This window comes from Podarcis erhardii (assembly GCF_964252035.2).
Source record: "Podarcis erhardii genome assembly, chromosome: 9".
Lineage (NCBI taxonomy): Eukaryota > Metazoa > Chordata > Lepidosauria > Squamata > Lacertidae > Podarcis > Podarcis erhardii.
In genome coordinates this window covers 72,052,213-72,068,436 of record NC_138512.1, presented here as the reverse complement: position 1 = coordinate 72,068,436, position 16,224 = coordinate 72,052,213, and the positions used below count along the sequence as shown (strand labels likewise).

The following is a 16,224-nucleotide window of genomic DNA, read 5'->3' as shown; positions in this document are numbered from 1 at the left end:
TCCTTCCAGTGAGCACTCAGGGCTAATTTCCTTAAGAATGGATGCAAATCTATAGACATACACATATTTATTGCGTACACAAATATATACAGTCATGCCTCAGGTTGAAGTAGCTTCAGGATGAATATTTTCGGGTTGCGCTCCGCAAAATGACGTCAGCGCATGTGCAGAAGCGGCGAAATGCGCCTCACGCATGTGCAGTCGCACAGTCGTGTGTTACGTTCGCTTCAGGATGTGAACGGGGCTCTGGAACGAATCCCGTTGACATCCAGATGTACCACTCTATATATTAGGAGAAATAGTTGAAGCAGGAAGTGCTATGTATATGCTACTGTTTGAGGACAAGCATAGACATTTATTGACATTTGTGCTCCACAAATCTGCACCTTGGCTTCCAGCCTTGCAGACCTTTTTGCAGAGAGGGCAGGGCCTTGACTGACTCCAGCTACAAAAGCTGAAGCTGCTAAACACACTCATGTGCTGGGATGTTGTTTAGCAGGGTTTGTTTGAGGGCGGGGTGGGGGTGTTGCTGTTAATGCTATTAATTTTTGCATCTTCATTTTAGATCTTATTACGATATATGTAGAAATTATTTCATTTGGTTGTGTACCTTTTGATGTTTTATTTCTTGATTATGGCTACACTCGTTATGTCTGTCATTATGTATTTTTTTCATGCTGTGAGCTGCCTTGATCATGGTTGTCAATGGAAAAGCGGCATACAAATAAATTGATGGAGGATTGAAAATCACACAAAAATGCTTATGGATTTGTGTGAGGATTTAGTGCCTGGCCCCTACCAAGTGCATTTTTTAAAAAAATAAATAAAAATGAAGTGATTTTGAAATGTGGAGAACTGAATTTAAGATTGGAAAAATGAGGGGAAGAGTGGAACCAAAATTCATCTATTTGTTCTTCCCTAGCAGTCGCAACAACTGTCTGGGGCCGAGGCCTCTACAGCCTCCCCAATGACCACTGGGACAGGGCTCAGCCATCTCAATCTTGAGGCGCAGAGGAGGCCTGGCGGGATGTGGCCCTGGCTAACCTCTATGGCTTGGTGTGCGAATGCCACATTGGGACATTGAACAAAAGTTGAGCTAACTTTCTCACAGGTATCAGCGTAAGCTACAGTGTTAACACACCATATTGGCCTGACTATACGCCTCACCCGCACATAAGCCACACCTTTAAAATTCAAGGCTTATTTGTGGGTGAGGCCCGCCTCCCGTCACTACCACCCTGAATGGGGGGTGGCTGGTGCTTGGCACCCCACTCTCCAAGCCAGTGCCGGTGCTCGGCTCCGAATATGTTGTTGTTTAGTCGTGTCCGACTCTTCGTGACCCCATGGACCAGAGCACGCCAGGCACTCCTGTCTTCCACTGCCTCCCGCAGTTTGGTCAAACTCATGCTGGTAGCTTCAAGAACACTGTCCAACCATCTCATCCTCTGTCGTCCCCTTCTCCTTGTGCCCTCCATCTTTCCCAACATCAGGGTCTTTTCCAGGGAGTCTTCTCTTCTCATGAGGTGGCCAAAGTATTGGAGCCTCAGCTTCAGGATCTGTCCTTCCAGTGAACACTCAGGGCTGATTTCCTTAAGAATGGAGAGCTTTGATCTGGATAGGCTCCGAATATAAGCAGCACTTTTTCACAGTTGGCATTTTTTTTTTGGGGGGGGAAGTGTGGCTTATATCTAGGCCAATACGGTATTCATGCTTTTGAATTTGCCCTCTGGGCCGAACAGTGCCGATCCAGAAAATGCCCCGTGACACTGCATCTCTATCTAAATAGCGCATTTGTGGAGTCAGCACATATAATCAAATAATTAGCCTCCTCCGCCTCCTCTCCTCAGCCTAGCATTGGAACAAAGCAACAGATGGTTGTTCTTAATTAATAGCTCCTCAGTGCCATGGGGCTTAGTGGAGAAGGCTGTTTAATTTCATTAACATGGATCAAGGCAGGGTCCCATCCACTCCTGCAGCAGAAAAGGCTGGCTTAACCGTAGATTAGCTACGTAGCGTCTTCCAGACTTTGCCATGGCTTCAAACAAAAGAGCCCAAGGGGTGGCCAAACCCCAGGAAAATGTTCATACTTCCTCTCTTCATTGAGAACATGATCAGCGACAAATCCCCAGCCCTGTTAGTTTATTTATTTATTTCTCTTAAGCTATTAATATGCAACTTAATCACTAAAGCTTTGAAGTGGTATACCCATTTATTTTTATTTTTAAACACACGCATTGGATAAGATCAACTGAAATTAATAACAAAAGCAAAGCGCTTCCTTAAAATTGCCTGCTGGACTAGAAAGGTCTTCATCGAGCCGGATGGCTCAGTCCATAGAGCATGAGACTTTTAATCTAAGGGTTATGGGTTCGACCCACCCAAAATTCAATAGGTTTCTAATCTCAGCCAGGAGAGAATTCTGCAGAAGTGACCTCAAGATCAGTGACTGAGCCCCATTTATTCTGGTCTGTCTGAAAGCTGCTGGACTGATGAGGAATAGGAAGAGTGCACTTTGATCCACTTGCACATCCAATTATATTTAAAATCATCAACACCACCACCATCCTGAAAATTCATCAGAGTGCATGTTTCCCATGTGTGGGCAATTTTGCCAAATATCCACCTTTTTTTGCAAGCAGTTCTCCCCAGTATTACTCTTGTTTTCACCAATAGATTCATTTTATTCTCTTTTTGTCCTAATATGCACCTTTTCTTTGGTTGGAGAACTGCATCACAGACTTTGGAGAAGCATGAATATCCAAGGACAGCTGCACTCCAGTTCACATATTATATCAGGAACTGCAAATTAGGTCATTTCACATGAAAATGCAAACCAGCCTGGAATTCTCCCCCACCACTGCTCTATGGTGAAGTACGGCCTCTTGAATGTGGCACTTGATTGTTAGGGCTTTTAATACCGGGATGAGTGTTTGGTTTTGGATGCCTGCTATTTCTGTTTGTGTTAAGGAATGTGAGCATCCAAATGCAAATAGAAACATGTAGAGCATGACAGCAGATTCCCCATTCAGTCTCAGGGTTTCAGAAACCGGTACACCATGGGTGTTGGATATATTTGGAACTTAAAATACCAACGAGACTTTTCCAGGTAACCACAAGCTTCTTGGCTGCTGTGGCCATAGCAATTCTCCGTCCCTTGAAACTCACACCCAGATGGATCCGAGAGGTGAGCACAGCTGGACATTTGACTTCTTGTCTTAGTGGATTGCTGCTTGTTAACAAAACTGCCCTCATCCCCAACCCACCTTGCATGCCAGGTAGGGATGGATGACTCCATCAGTTTCAGATTCTCAAGTTTCCAGCCTTAAATTCAGTTCTCCACATTTCTACAGAAAAATCACCGGCGTTTAAGTTCTCATAACAAAGACATTTCCATGTGCAGTTTTAATATGTACATTTTTTGCAAGCAATATTTCTCAATATGATGTATTTTTCTGTGTTATTTTTTAAGAATAGCTGCAATTTTAATGCAAACGTTTTCCCCAAAATATTAATTCTTGTACACATTCGTTGGAGCACTGTGTTGCAAAATTCAGAGAAGGGCAAATTTCAAAGGATAACTCTGGTTTGGGTAATATATTTCAAAGGGGCTCACTATTGGCTCTGATCTTCCAAAAGTCTAAGCAGACCTTCAAAAGAAAGAGGCCAGTATTGGTAGAGTGACCTTGGCATCAGTTCTGCAGGTGGTAGTCAAAAAACAGCGGCTTTTTTGGCATTTTTTTTTGGGGGGGGGAAACAACCAACAATTTAGGTGTCTTCTTAAAAGAAGCTCAGCAACTTTTGGGGTGCCCCGGTTTTTACTGTTTGAAATATGGCAACTCTAAGTCACCACCTAGCAGTTCGAAATCCTGTCAAAGTGCAAGTAGATAAACAGGTACCGCTCCGGCGGGAAGGTAAACGGTGCACTGCTCTGGTTCGCCAGAAGTGGCTTAGTCATGCTGGCCACATGGCCCAGAAGCTGTCTTCGGACAAACACTGGCTCCCTCAGCCTATAGAGCAAGATGAGTGCAGAACCCCAGAGTCGTCTGCAACTGGACCTAACGGTCAGGGGTCCCTTTACCTTTACCTTTACCTTTAAGTCACCACTGCAGTCCAGTACAAAGGTGGCTTGGATTGCAGAGACAACGGAGATTAACGCCTTTGCTCAATCCACCACACACACAAACACACACACACACAGAGAGAGAGAGAGAGAGAGAGAGAGAGAGAGAGAGAGAGAGCGCGCGCGCGCCTGGAATGAAGTGGGTATGGGTTTCACCATAAGGCAGCTTTTTTTTGTTGGTTCAAATAATTTCTCCCTAGTATCTCAATATATGCACAGCCCTCGGCATATTTACTCTGAAAGAAATATTGCTAAATTCAGTGGCACTTAACAGAACGTTCCAATGCACGTTCATGCAGCAATAATTCATGTTGAGCTTGATGAGACCTATTCCCTACAAAGTGTGTTCAGGATTGCAGCATTAGTGGGGTAAGATAAGGACAAAGTTTGAGAGCACCAGGTCACTGAAAATCTGGGCAGGGGACATTTTAAAAGGTGAGAAAGCACTGCAGAGGGAGGGATCCTGCCTAGAGGCAACTCTCCCCCTTGATTATTATGTTGAAACAGGAGTAGACCCTGACTGACTTCACAGTAAAGAGGCAATTAGGAAGGAAGCCAATTCTTTTTTCCCCTGCTGAACTGAGTAGAGTAAGTGATTGCTTATCCAGTCAGGGGGGAGATTGTATTACCGCATTGCCTGGTGCTGGTAACACCACACCTGAATTCCTGTGCACCTTTTGACCTTAAGAGAGTAGAACTGCAAAGCAATAAAAACCGAGTGTTGAACTGTGCATCCAGAAATGCCATATGGTTAGGAATGGCAGAGAAATTCAATTAAGTTTTCATTTAAATGTGGACTTACCTCATTTGCACTTCGTGAAACAATATGTGAACTAAATCACAGTCATCTTTCGCAATTCACAGTGTCTGAATTTTGCAAAGCAGTCCTCCAGCCATATAGCATAAATGCATACACTGGGGTAAAGTGTGCCTTACTGATGCATATATTAGTGACTATAACCTAACAAAGATGCATTGTATTTTCCTTTGCAAAAACAAACAAACAAAAGTTTATATTAGGCAAAAATGCATACATATCAAGCCCAGTAATATGCACAAAAATGCTTATGCTGGAGGAAAGCCTACATATAAATGCAAATGCTAGTGATAGTAATTTGCAGAAATGCATTATAATAGAGGACACAGCTGTGCAAGAATGTGTTTATGATGCAAAATTGCATACAAAAACAAAATGTGCATATTAGGAGAAATTCACCTGCTGGTGAATTTTCACCTGGCATGGATACATGAGAGATAGATGGATAGATGATAGATAGACAAGCAGATAGATATAGGTCATGGAATCATAGAATCATAGAATCATAGAATCGCAGAATCGTAGAATTGTAGAGTTGGAAGGTACCCTGAGGGTCATCTAGTCCAACCCTTTGCAATGCAGGAATCTCAACTAAATCATGCATGATAGATAGGGCCATCCAACCTTTGATTAAAAACTCCCAATGAAAGAGACTCCACCACCTTCTGAGGGAGTCCATTCTTACCATCAGAAAGTTCTTCCTAATGTTTAGTTGGAGTCTCCTTTGAATGCATTGGATTGGGTCCTCTCCTCAAGAGCAGGAGAAAACAAGCTTTCTCTATCTGCCATGTGACAGGCCTTCAGATATTTGAAGATAGCTATCATATCTCCTCTGAGTCTCATCCAGGCTAAGTCTTATCCAGTCTTATCCAGGCTAAACATACTCAATTCTCTAAACCATTCCTCATGAAGCTTGGCTTCTAGACCCTTTAACATCTTGTCCACCTTCCTAAACATTCATACAAACAAATGAGGATGCAGTGGACGCTCGGGTTGCGAACGGGATCTGTACGGGATGCACCTTCGCAACCTGCAGCGTTCGCAACCTGCGCCTGCGCATGCGCGGGTTGAGATTTGGCGCTTCTGCACATGTGCAAAGTGCGATTTAGCACTTCTGCACATGCACAACCGCCGAAACCCGGAAGTAACCCGTTCCAGTACTTCCGGGTTTCAGCGGTCCGCAACCCAAAAAAATGCAACCTCAAGCGGCTATAACCTAAGGTATGACTGTATATGGAGAACTGAACTCAGTATTGGAAAAATGAGGAACTGATAGAAACCAAAAATTACCCATCACTTCTCTATTTACCCAACACCAACAACTTGTTTTTGAAAATATTTCCCCCGTTAACCTTTCATGAATAATGTCATCTTCTATGTTACCACCCAACCCATCTTTCGCTGTAAAATGGAAGAGGAACCTGCTGGGGGAAAAGGCTGTTTTGGGCCTCCTTTCTTTTATTTTATTTCCTTTAAATACTTCCAAGCTGAAAGCATTGAAAACGGGATATTTAAACAAACGTGGGAGTGCCAAGATAGAATCTTACGTCATGAGCATAGCAACTGTAGGCACAAACTCTCTCTGTCCGCCCCCCCCTCCATTTCAAAAGGCAAGAAAGCAATCCATTCACTTGCCAGGAGGCTGCTAGGTTGCCAACCTAATAATGCTTCTTGGCCATACGGAAAGGGGAAAATGAGGGTGTGATCCTGAAATGGACTTATTTGAACTTAAATAGCCCAATGGTTATTGTTGAGGAAAGGGGCCATTCAGAGGCAGAGTGGATGCTTTGCATTGCACTTCAGTTCTGCCATATCCCAATGAGAAGGATCTTCGGTAGCAGATTTGGGAAATATCTGTGCCAGTGATCCTCGAGAACCACTGCCAGCTGATTTCTGCCTTAAGAATGTCTTGCGTGTTTTGATGGTGCTGCATATTAGCCTAAACCCCCCCCCCACAACTTTTCAAGGAGCAAGAATGATCAAAACAGGTAATTATATGAAATATTCCAACCCCTGACTTCTTTCCTTGAAAGGAGCAGTGCCGGATTTACGTATAAGCTAAACAAGCTATACCTTAGGGCCCCCTAAAAAATTAAAGGGAAAAAAAACCCTGGATGTAGATTTCCAAAATATAAGATAAAAAACAAATAAAATAAAAGCTACATACAGCAACAGTGTTTTGTGTTGTGTAGGCTCCTCTGATGTAAGTAAGGGGCCCCGCCTGCTAGCCTGTTCCCTAAAATATCACATTTAAAGGGACCCATTACCTTCAGTAGCTTAGGGCCTCATCAAACCTAAATCCAGCCCTGGAAAGGAGTACAAAGTGGAGGTGGATAGACAGCATGTCTACGCAAAAGTAAGTCCCATTGAATTCAATGAGGCTTTTAAAAAGGTAAAGGACCTCTGACAGTTAAATCCCGTCATGAACGACTCTGGGGTTGGGGCACTCATCTCGCTTTACTGGCTGAGGGAGCTGACGTTTGTACGCAGACATTTTTTCCGGGTCAGGTGGCCAGCATGACTAAGCCGCTTCTGGTGAAACACCATTTACCTTCCCACTGGAGTGGTACCTATTTATCTACTTGCACTTGCTCTATGGTAAATAGGTAACAGTAATACAGCCAAAGGCAAAGTCTCTTCAGCCCCCAAAGCTTACATGTTCTCCCAATTGAATATGGCCCTCCAAGCCTCTCTGTGTGGTTCTCAGGAATCTCCCAGACCACTTCTCTTACCCAGCCAAACACTCTAGTGGCCCTGCTTTCCTTGAGTGGTTTTTACCTGGCTAGGATGTGCTTCTCATTTTACTGCCCCTTCCCCCACTGCCTTCTCTCACCACGGCCAACATCTGAATGGCTTCGGAGCAGAGGCGTTCTAAGTAGCCACAACTTTGAAGTTGTGTTGAATAACTTTTAAACGCTGGTCCTAAGCATTCCAACTAGGGAATAGATCCCACATGATTCTGCAGTTTCTCATTGCTGTTTAATTTATTAGCTGCTGCTGCTGCTGCTCCCTCCCCCCCCCCGACGGTTCAAGACAGTGTGGTTTTCATGATGGATCAGCAGTGGGAAGATCCAGATTCAAATTCATATTCCCCCATAGCACTTAGTACATTGGGCACCCGAACACTGGACATTGGAAACTGCCTTAATGGTAAAGGTTAAGGGGCCCCTGACCATTAGGTCCAGTCGTGGCCAACTCTGGGGTTGTGCCGCTCATCTCACTTTATTGGCCAAGGGAGCCAGCGTACAGCTTCCAGGTCATGTGGCCAGCATGACTAAGCCACTTCTGGCGAACCAGAGCAGCACACGGAAACACCGTTTACCTTCCCGCCGGAATGGTACCTATTTATCTTATTGCACTTTTGATGTGCTTTCGAACTGCTAGGTTGGCAGGAGCAGGGACCGAGCAATGGGAGCTCACCCTGTCGCGGGGATTCGAACCACCGACCTTCTGTTGTTTTTTTTATAAATATTTATTAAAGTTTTTTGAATACAAATGCATAAATGATAAACAACATTACTTATATCATAACATAATTTTGTCACTTCTTTGGACTCCCTCACGTCTCCCGCTCCCACTTACATCATTAAAAAAATTTTTTCCAAGCAAATTACCATCTTGTTTACAATCTTATATCCGCTCATTTAAGTAGAATCTAGCAGTTCTCCAAAAGATTTATATTTTCCTTAATCTCACTTATCGTCAAATTCAGATCTAATTCAGTGGTGGACAATTATTTGTGATCTAGCATCCTTCTTAACATTCAACCAAATTACAATATTTTTGTAAATAAATCTTAAATTTCTTCCAGTCTTCTTCAACCCTCTCTTCTCCCAGGTCTCGGATTCTGCCAGTCATCTCGGCCAGTTGCATATAGTCCATCAGCTGCATCTGCCACTCTTCCAGTGTGGGTAGATCTTGAGTTTTCCAACTCTTAGCGATGAGTATCCTTGCTGCCGTTGTTGCATACATAAAAAATGTTCGGTCCTTCTTTAACACCTTCTGGCCGACAATACCCAGGAGGAAGGCCTCTGGTTTCTTAGTGAAGGTATACTTAAATACCTTTTTCAACTCATTATATATCATTTCCCAGAAGGCCTTCACTTTAGGGCAGGTCCACCAGAGGTGAAAGAATGTTCCTTCATTTTCTTTACATTTCCAACATTTATTATCAGGCAAATGGTATATTTTGGCAAGTTTAACTGGGGTCATGTACCATCTATATATCATTTTCATTACATTTTCCTTCAGAGCATTACATGCAGTGAAGTTCAGCCCAGTGGTCCACAACCTTTCCCAGTCCTCAAACATAATGTTATGCCCAATGTCCTGAGCCCACTTTATCATAACCGATTTAACCATTTCGTCTTGTGTATTCCATTTTAACAGCAGGTTATACATTCTTGATAATACCTTAGTCTTTGGTTCTAACAATTCTGTTTCCAACTTCGATTTCTCCACCTGGAACCCTAACTTTTTATCATTTTTAAAGACTTCTTTAATCTGAGCGTAATGTAACCAGTCTTGCACTTTATCCTTCATTTTCTCCAAACTCTGCAATTTCCAATTGTCTCCATCTTTTTCTAATATTTCCCAATATTTTGGCCATTTGGCCTCCATATTGGGTCTTTTTCGGGCCTTAGCTTCCAGAGGTGAAAGCCACCTCGGAGTTTTGTTTTCCAATAAGTCTTTGTATTTTGTCCAGACATTAAATACTGCTTTCCTGACAATATGGTTCTTAAAGGCCTTATTGATCTTAACCTTATCATACCATAAGTATGCATGCCAACCAAAAGCATTGTTAAAACCTTCCAGGTCCAGTACATCAGTGTCTTCGAGAAGTAGCCAGTCTTTTAGCCAGCAGAAAGCTGCGGCTTCATAGTACAGCTTTAAGTCTGGCAGGGCAAAGCCCCCTCTTTCTTTCGCATCAGTTAGTATCTTAAACTTAATTCTGGGCTTTTTGCCCTGCCAGACAAATTTAGAGATATCTCTCTGCCACTTCCGGAAGCACTCCGTCTTGTCCACAATCTGCAATGTTTGAAACAAAAACAACATCTTTGGCAATACATTCATCTTAATAGCAGCAATTCGGCCTAACAAAGAAAGCTTCAATTTTGTCCAACTATCCAAGTCTCTCTTAATTTCAGACCAACATTTTTCATAGTTATCCTTAAATAGACTCAGATTTTTTGCTGTTATATTTACCCCTAGGTACTTTACTTTTTTAACGACAGTTAGTTCTGTTTCTCTCTGAAACCGTTCTGACTCTGTATCTGTCAGATTTTTTCCCAACACCTTAGTTTTCTGTTTATTTAGTTTAAATCCCGCCACCCGACCAAAATCTTGAATCAATTGTAATACTCTTTTTGTACTAGATTCTGGCTCCTGCAGGGTCAGAACTAGGTCATCTGCAAAAGCTTTAAGTTTGTATTGTTTCGCTCCGACCTGAATCCCTTCCACCAACCGGTCCCCTCTAATCATATTCAAGAGCACCTCCAGAACCGATATAAATAGCAAAGGGGAAATCGGGCAGCCTTGTCGTGTTCCTTTTTCAATTTTAAACTCTTCTGTAACCACATTGTTAACTATCAATTTAGCCTTTTGTTCTGAATATATTGCATCAATCCCATTCTCAAAACCCCGACCCACTCCCATTTCTTTTAAATTTCCCTTCATAAATTTCCAAGAGATATTATCAAAGGCCTTCTCCGCATCTATGAAGATTAGCACTGATTTTGTATTTATGTCTGTTTGCAAAAGTTCCAAGATGTCAATAATGTTCCTTGTATTAGCAAACATGTGTCTACCTGGGAGAAAGCCTGCCTGGTCTTTGTGAATTACTTCATTTAGAACTTTTTTAAGTCTACTTGCCAGAACATCTGCAAATATTTTGTAATCCACATTTAAAAGGGAGATGGGACGGTAGTTCTTGAGTTGTGTCTTTTCAGACTCCGATTTAGGTATCAATGTGATAAATGCTTCCTTCCACGATTCCGGCGCCCTCTTCCCCTCCATAATTTCATTGCTGACCTCCATCAGTGGTTGTATCAAGTAGTCTTTTAATGTCTTATAATACTTGGAGGTCAGCCCATCTGGCCCTGGAGATTTGCCCAGTTGCATGTTCTGAATGGCTTTTTCAATCTCTTGGCGTGTTATTTTGCTGTTCAGGAGTGATCTATTTTCTTGTGACAATTTTTTAAGTCCATTTTTCTCCAAAAATTGTTTAATCTCAACCTCGTCCTGCGGCCCTTGAGTATATAATTTTTTGAAGTATTTCTGGAAACACTTTCTGATCTCCGTGGGGTTCTGAATGTTTCTTCCTTCAATTTCCAGATTTGTAACTGTATTTAATTTTTGTGTCTGCTTCAACTGCCAAGCTAGCAGTTTCCCACATTTATTTGCCGATTCAAAAGTTTTTTGTTTCATTAATTTAATCTTCCACTCTATTTCCTGATTTATCAGTTTGGAATATTGTGCTTGATGGAGTTTGATTTCTCTCAAAATCGGCTGTGACTTCGGATTTAATCTTAACTTCTTCTCTAATTCTTTTATTTTCTCCAAAATCTTATCTTTTCTGTCGTTTTGTATCCTTTTCTTTACAGCATTCTGTTGTATCAAGAACCCCCTCATCACAGCTTTACTTGCATCCCAAATAGTTCTTTTTTTCCACCGTAGTGTTCATATTTATCTCAAAGTAGTCCTTCAAAGCTTTCTGGGCCTTCTTAATAATCTCCTGATCTCTAAACAAATTGTCATTCATCTTCCATCTAAAGGAGCCCGAACCACTGACCTTCTGATTGGCAAGTCCTAGGCTCTGTGGTTTAACCCACAGCGCCACCCGCATCCCCGGAAACTGCCTTAAACTGGGCCAAACCACTGGTCCATCTAGTTCCATTTTGCCCCTACAGGATTTCAGGATTTCTGTCTCAACCCTACCTGGAAAAGCCGGGGATTGAACCTGAGATTTTCTACATGCAAGGCAGATGTTCTGCCACTGAGCTAGGCCTGCTCCCCAATTGCCCAGACCCAGTAGTTCAGGGATAGCCTGACTCCAACTGGAGTCCTGCTGCATCTGAACCCATTACAGGGAGACAGTTGATTGCCAATTTGTAGATGCACACACTCCAACTTGTGTTTGTCCCTTAACATTTCCACACTCCTCTGCAGAGCAATTCCAGCAGGATTTCTGTACCTCTCATCCAAGCATAAGGTTAGGTCTTCCACCCTTGTTTTGTACAGTGGTACCTCTGGTTGTGAACGGGATCCATTCTGGAGCCCCGTTCGCAACCTGAAAGGAACGCAACCCTCATCTGAGTATATGTGGGTCACGATTTACTGCTTCTGTGCATGCGTGTGATGTCATTTTGCGCATCTGCGCATGCATGCAAGGCAAAACCCTGAAGTAACCCTTTCCGGTACTTCCGGGTTGCCACAGGACACAACCTGAAAACACGTAACCTGAACCGAACATAACAAGAGGTATGACTGCACTGCGTTCGGTGGTTGACAATTGAATGATCCCAACGACAATTATCATGACAAATCTGGAAGACGGATTCTTCACATATTGGTGTCTTCTTACTTCTTTTCCTCTTTCTGCCTAGGCTGGAATGATCAAAGTGGGTGAAGATGAATATTTCATTGAGCCGTTGGAGAAAGGGAAACAAATGGATGAAGAGAGAGGGAGGAGTCACATGGTCTATAGGAGGTCGGCCATTGCACAAGATCCAGGAGATATACTCCCTGACATCCTCAGTGAAGGTATTTCTTATGTCTATGCTTACTTGAACTCGCTGACTTTATTGGGGCTGATCACAAAAGGCTAGCATCCCTGTTGCCTCACATGCTTCCACTCTCCATCCCCAAAGGATGTTAGAAGCTTTTGTTTTCCAGTTTTGATTAACCATAGTTTAGCATTCCATCAGAACTTTAAATTGTGGCTAATCTTAAGTATATTGTGTTGAAGCAAGCCAGCTTCCTAAGCCATTGTGTGAAACTGACATTTCCTATATTAACTATAGTTTAGGATTGTATCAGAACTCAGAACTGTGGTATATTTTGTGGAACTGTGGTATATCTTAGGTATATTTTGTTGAAGCAAGCCAGCTGTGTGAAATTGACATATTTCAAACAAACCATAATTCAGATTAACCACAGTTTATCAGGGTTTGGGCAATGTCACAACTTCTGGTTAATCAAATGTGGAAACACAATCTTATGAACAGCATTGTGAATTGTGCTTGGAAACATACTGGGAAACATACTGTAGATCTTTTAGGACTGGTGTTTCATGTTCCTGGTGGCCACTCCCAGTCACTAGTCTAGCAGCCACATTCTGGATTAATTGTAGGATTAATTGTATCTTCTGTGTCACCTTCAAAGGTAGCCCCATGTAGAGTGCATTGCAGTAGTCCAAGCGGGAGATAACCAGAGCATGTACCACTCTGGCGAGACAGTGCACAAGCAGGCAGAGTCTCAGTCAGTGTACCAGATGGAGCTGGTAAACAGCTGCCCTGGACACAAACAGTGTGGGCTAGGCTCATTCCTAACATCAAGGTTTAGTGTTATGTCTGTACATGGCCACTGTCACCATGAACATTTCTTTGTTTTATCTTTTTGCAGGAAGACAGGTGGAAAGCTGTGAATAAGTAGGTCAAAATTTCGAGGGTTTCTTATATTAACTGTGGGAATTTAATAAAAACAACATTGTAGAAGATCAGCAGCAATAGTGGTGTGGATTTTAATTTGGTTGTTGTTGATTGGATTCTTTTTTGCAGATCCTGAGCATTGATTTGATTAAAAACCTAAAATACTCTTTTAGGACTGGATTCACACAGTGATACAAACTACTTGTTGAGTTTGGTTCAAGTAGGATTGAGTTGCATGCAACTGTCGAAGGTGATGCTGAATAAATTGTGTGCACTGAAAACTTTGGACAAATTCAGTGTTGGCCTATGATACTGACATTTAATGAGAAAGGAAATGATGTGTTAAACTCAAGGATGATAGCTTCATCTGCTAAATGGAGCTTCCATGTTTAAGCAATAGTGTCTTGCGAAATACCAGTTGCTGGTGGCCTTCTGTGGAGAAGAGCTGTCACCTTCAAACCCTGCTTTGGGGCTTCTTGTGATGTTGTTTTGCAGTGGTAGACTATGTGGTACCTGCCAGATGCAATTGGACTGCAATTCCCATCACCCCCAGCCAGCATGGCCAATAGTCACAGGTGGTGAGAGTTGCGTCCAACAACACTGAGGACAATGTAAATTGTGTGCTCTCCTGAAGTCAATGGACTACAACTCCCATCATCTCTGACCATTGGCCATGCTGGCTGGGGCTGATGTGAGTTCAGATGCATCTAGAAGGCTCTAACTTGGCTACCCCTGTTGGTTGGGGTTGGTTTTTTTTATAGTGGTGATGGGGATAGATAATGTGATACCAGCTATGCACTGAACCACCACGGGGAATTTCCCCTTAAGACCTCAGGAAATAGCTGTTGTTTTTAAAAGCTGAACTGTGAAATTAATTGAGTCAGTGGTCTATGATTACAGGGACTTGTAGTGCAGTGGAGTTATGTAATTTTAGACTCTGGACTTAATGTTCTTAGGTGGGGGACGTCTTTGGATGGTAATATCTTGCTTACTTCAAATGGTGTTATGCCCCCTCCTTAACTTGCTTACTAAAAATTGAGGCAAGCCAACCATGCTGAGTTTGGGAGCCCTACTACTCATTCGACCAAGGGGGACTCTGGGCCTGGGTTGACTATGGTCAATTGTCCCATGAGAATCCAGTGTGTAGGATGAAGGGCCTGAGAAAGAGCAAAAGATGCCTCTCATATGTGTCCCCAGAGATTACCAATGTGGTCACCACTGTGATGCCTGTGGGTGCAGTGGAAGACTTGAAGGCTTTCCCTGGTGCCCGTAACATCTCCCTGGTGCCCGTAGTCATTTCCCTGGTGACCGTAGTCAGGAGGTGTTGAGGGCACTTACCTTCCTTCCCATGAAAAGTACACGAAGGAGGAAGTTGGGAAAGTGATGTTCTTTCTCATGTCCTCTTTTACCTCCATGCAGTTTTCAAAGCTCTGATTAATGCTGTTACCCAGGTCCCACGAGAAAGCAAAATGTGAGCATATACAGTGTCTTGGGAAGAGGGCTTATACAGGAGGCAGGATGAAGTGCGGAGAGCAGTTGGTGCCCATGACACTCACTCAAATTTCAAAAAATGTGCCCACCAGCTGAAAAAGTTTGGCAATACCTAAAGTACAGTGGACACTCGGGTTGCGAACATGATCCATGCAGGATGCACGTTCGCAACCCACAACATTTGCAACCCGCGTCTGCACACATGCGGGTTGCGATTTGGTCTTCTGCGCATGCGCAAAGCGTGATTTAGCGCTTCTGCGCATGCGCGACCGCCAAAACCTGGAAGTAACCCATTCCGGTACTTCCGGGTTTCGGTGGTCTGTAACCCGAAAAAATGCAACCTGAAGCGGCTGTAACCCGAGGTATGATTATACTCTGTGCAAGCACGGAGACCCATTCAGCTTCTTTCACTCACCAACTCTTCTTAATGCCCTATATTTCATTTCCATTTCCACTTACAGATAAACTAGGGGAGAAAACTGAGATGCTAACATTATTTACTGTCTGATCACATCACACTTTTGGAGTAATTGTTTTGTCTGGATATGTCTGTAGGCAAGCGGAATGTGGTTGACCCACCTTAAAACAATTATTTTCCAGACTATTCAGCAAGCTCTTTCACCCCTCCCTCTTTTCAAAAATTATATAGATGCTTGAGAAGCCAAGTGGTTTGTAAACAAACAATGAATTCTCTCAAAGATGGTTGGAAGCTCTCAAGAGTGCATTTCAATGGATGTAAAGAATATAACAAATGATTCTCTTCTATATTTAATTACTCCCTAGCTTACTAATGTGGCTCCATTATATAGATGTGTTGGATACTGAAACATTATTATTATTAATGTATTAATAGAAATATTACTATGATGTGGCTCATTTTCAGGGCACCTTAGCATTTATTGGGAATTTTGGTGGATGTGGTGCTTGGAGCTTATTTTATTGTTGCAAAATAGCCAAGCATGGTGTGCACCTTTTTCTTTCAATTAAATCTTTCTTCAGCACTTTGCAGCCTCCCTGGCTGCCTACATTTTCTGAACGGGACTCTCCTACCCCAGTGGGAGAAGTTAACCACATGAGGCTTTCTCCTGGCCTTCACTGAAGTATGGGCATCCACTTTTGATGGCTTTAAAAGAGGATTAGAGGATTAA

At 42.8% G+C, this 16,224-nt stretch overlaps 1 protein-coding gene across 1 annotated transcript in view; it reads left to right on the top strand.

The window, feature by feature from the left end:
* ADAMTS3 (ADAM metallopeptidase with thrombospondin type 1 motif 3) overlaps positions 1-16,224 on the top strand; it is a 133,279-nt gene that overhangs the window by 32,030 nt on the left and 85,025 nt on the right. The window contains exon 4 of the mRNA XM_081876685.1: positions 12,542-12,698. Within this exon, the coding sequence (XP_081732811.1) occupies positions 12,542-12,698 (157 nt within the window). The remainder of the gene's footprint in view (positions 1-12,541; positions 12,699-16,224) is intronic.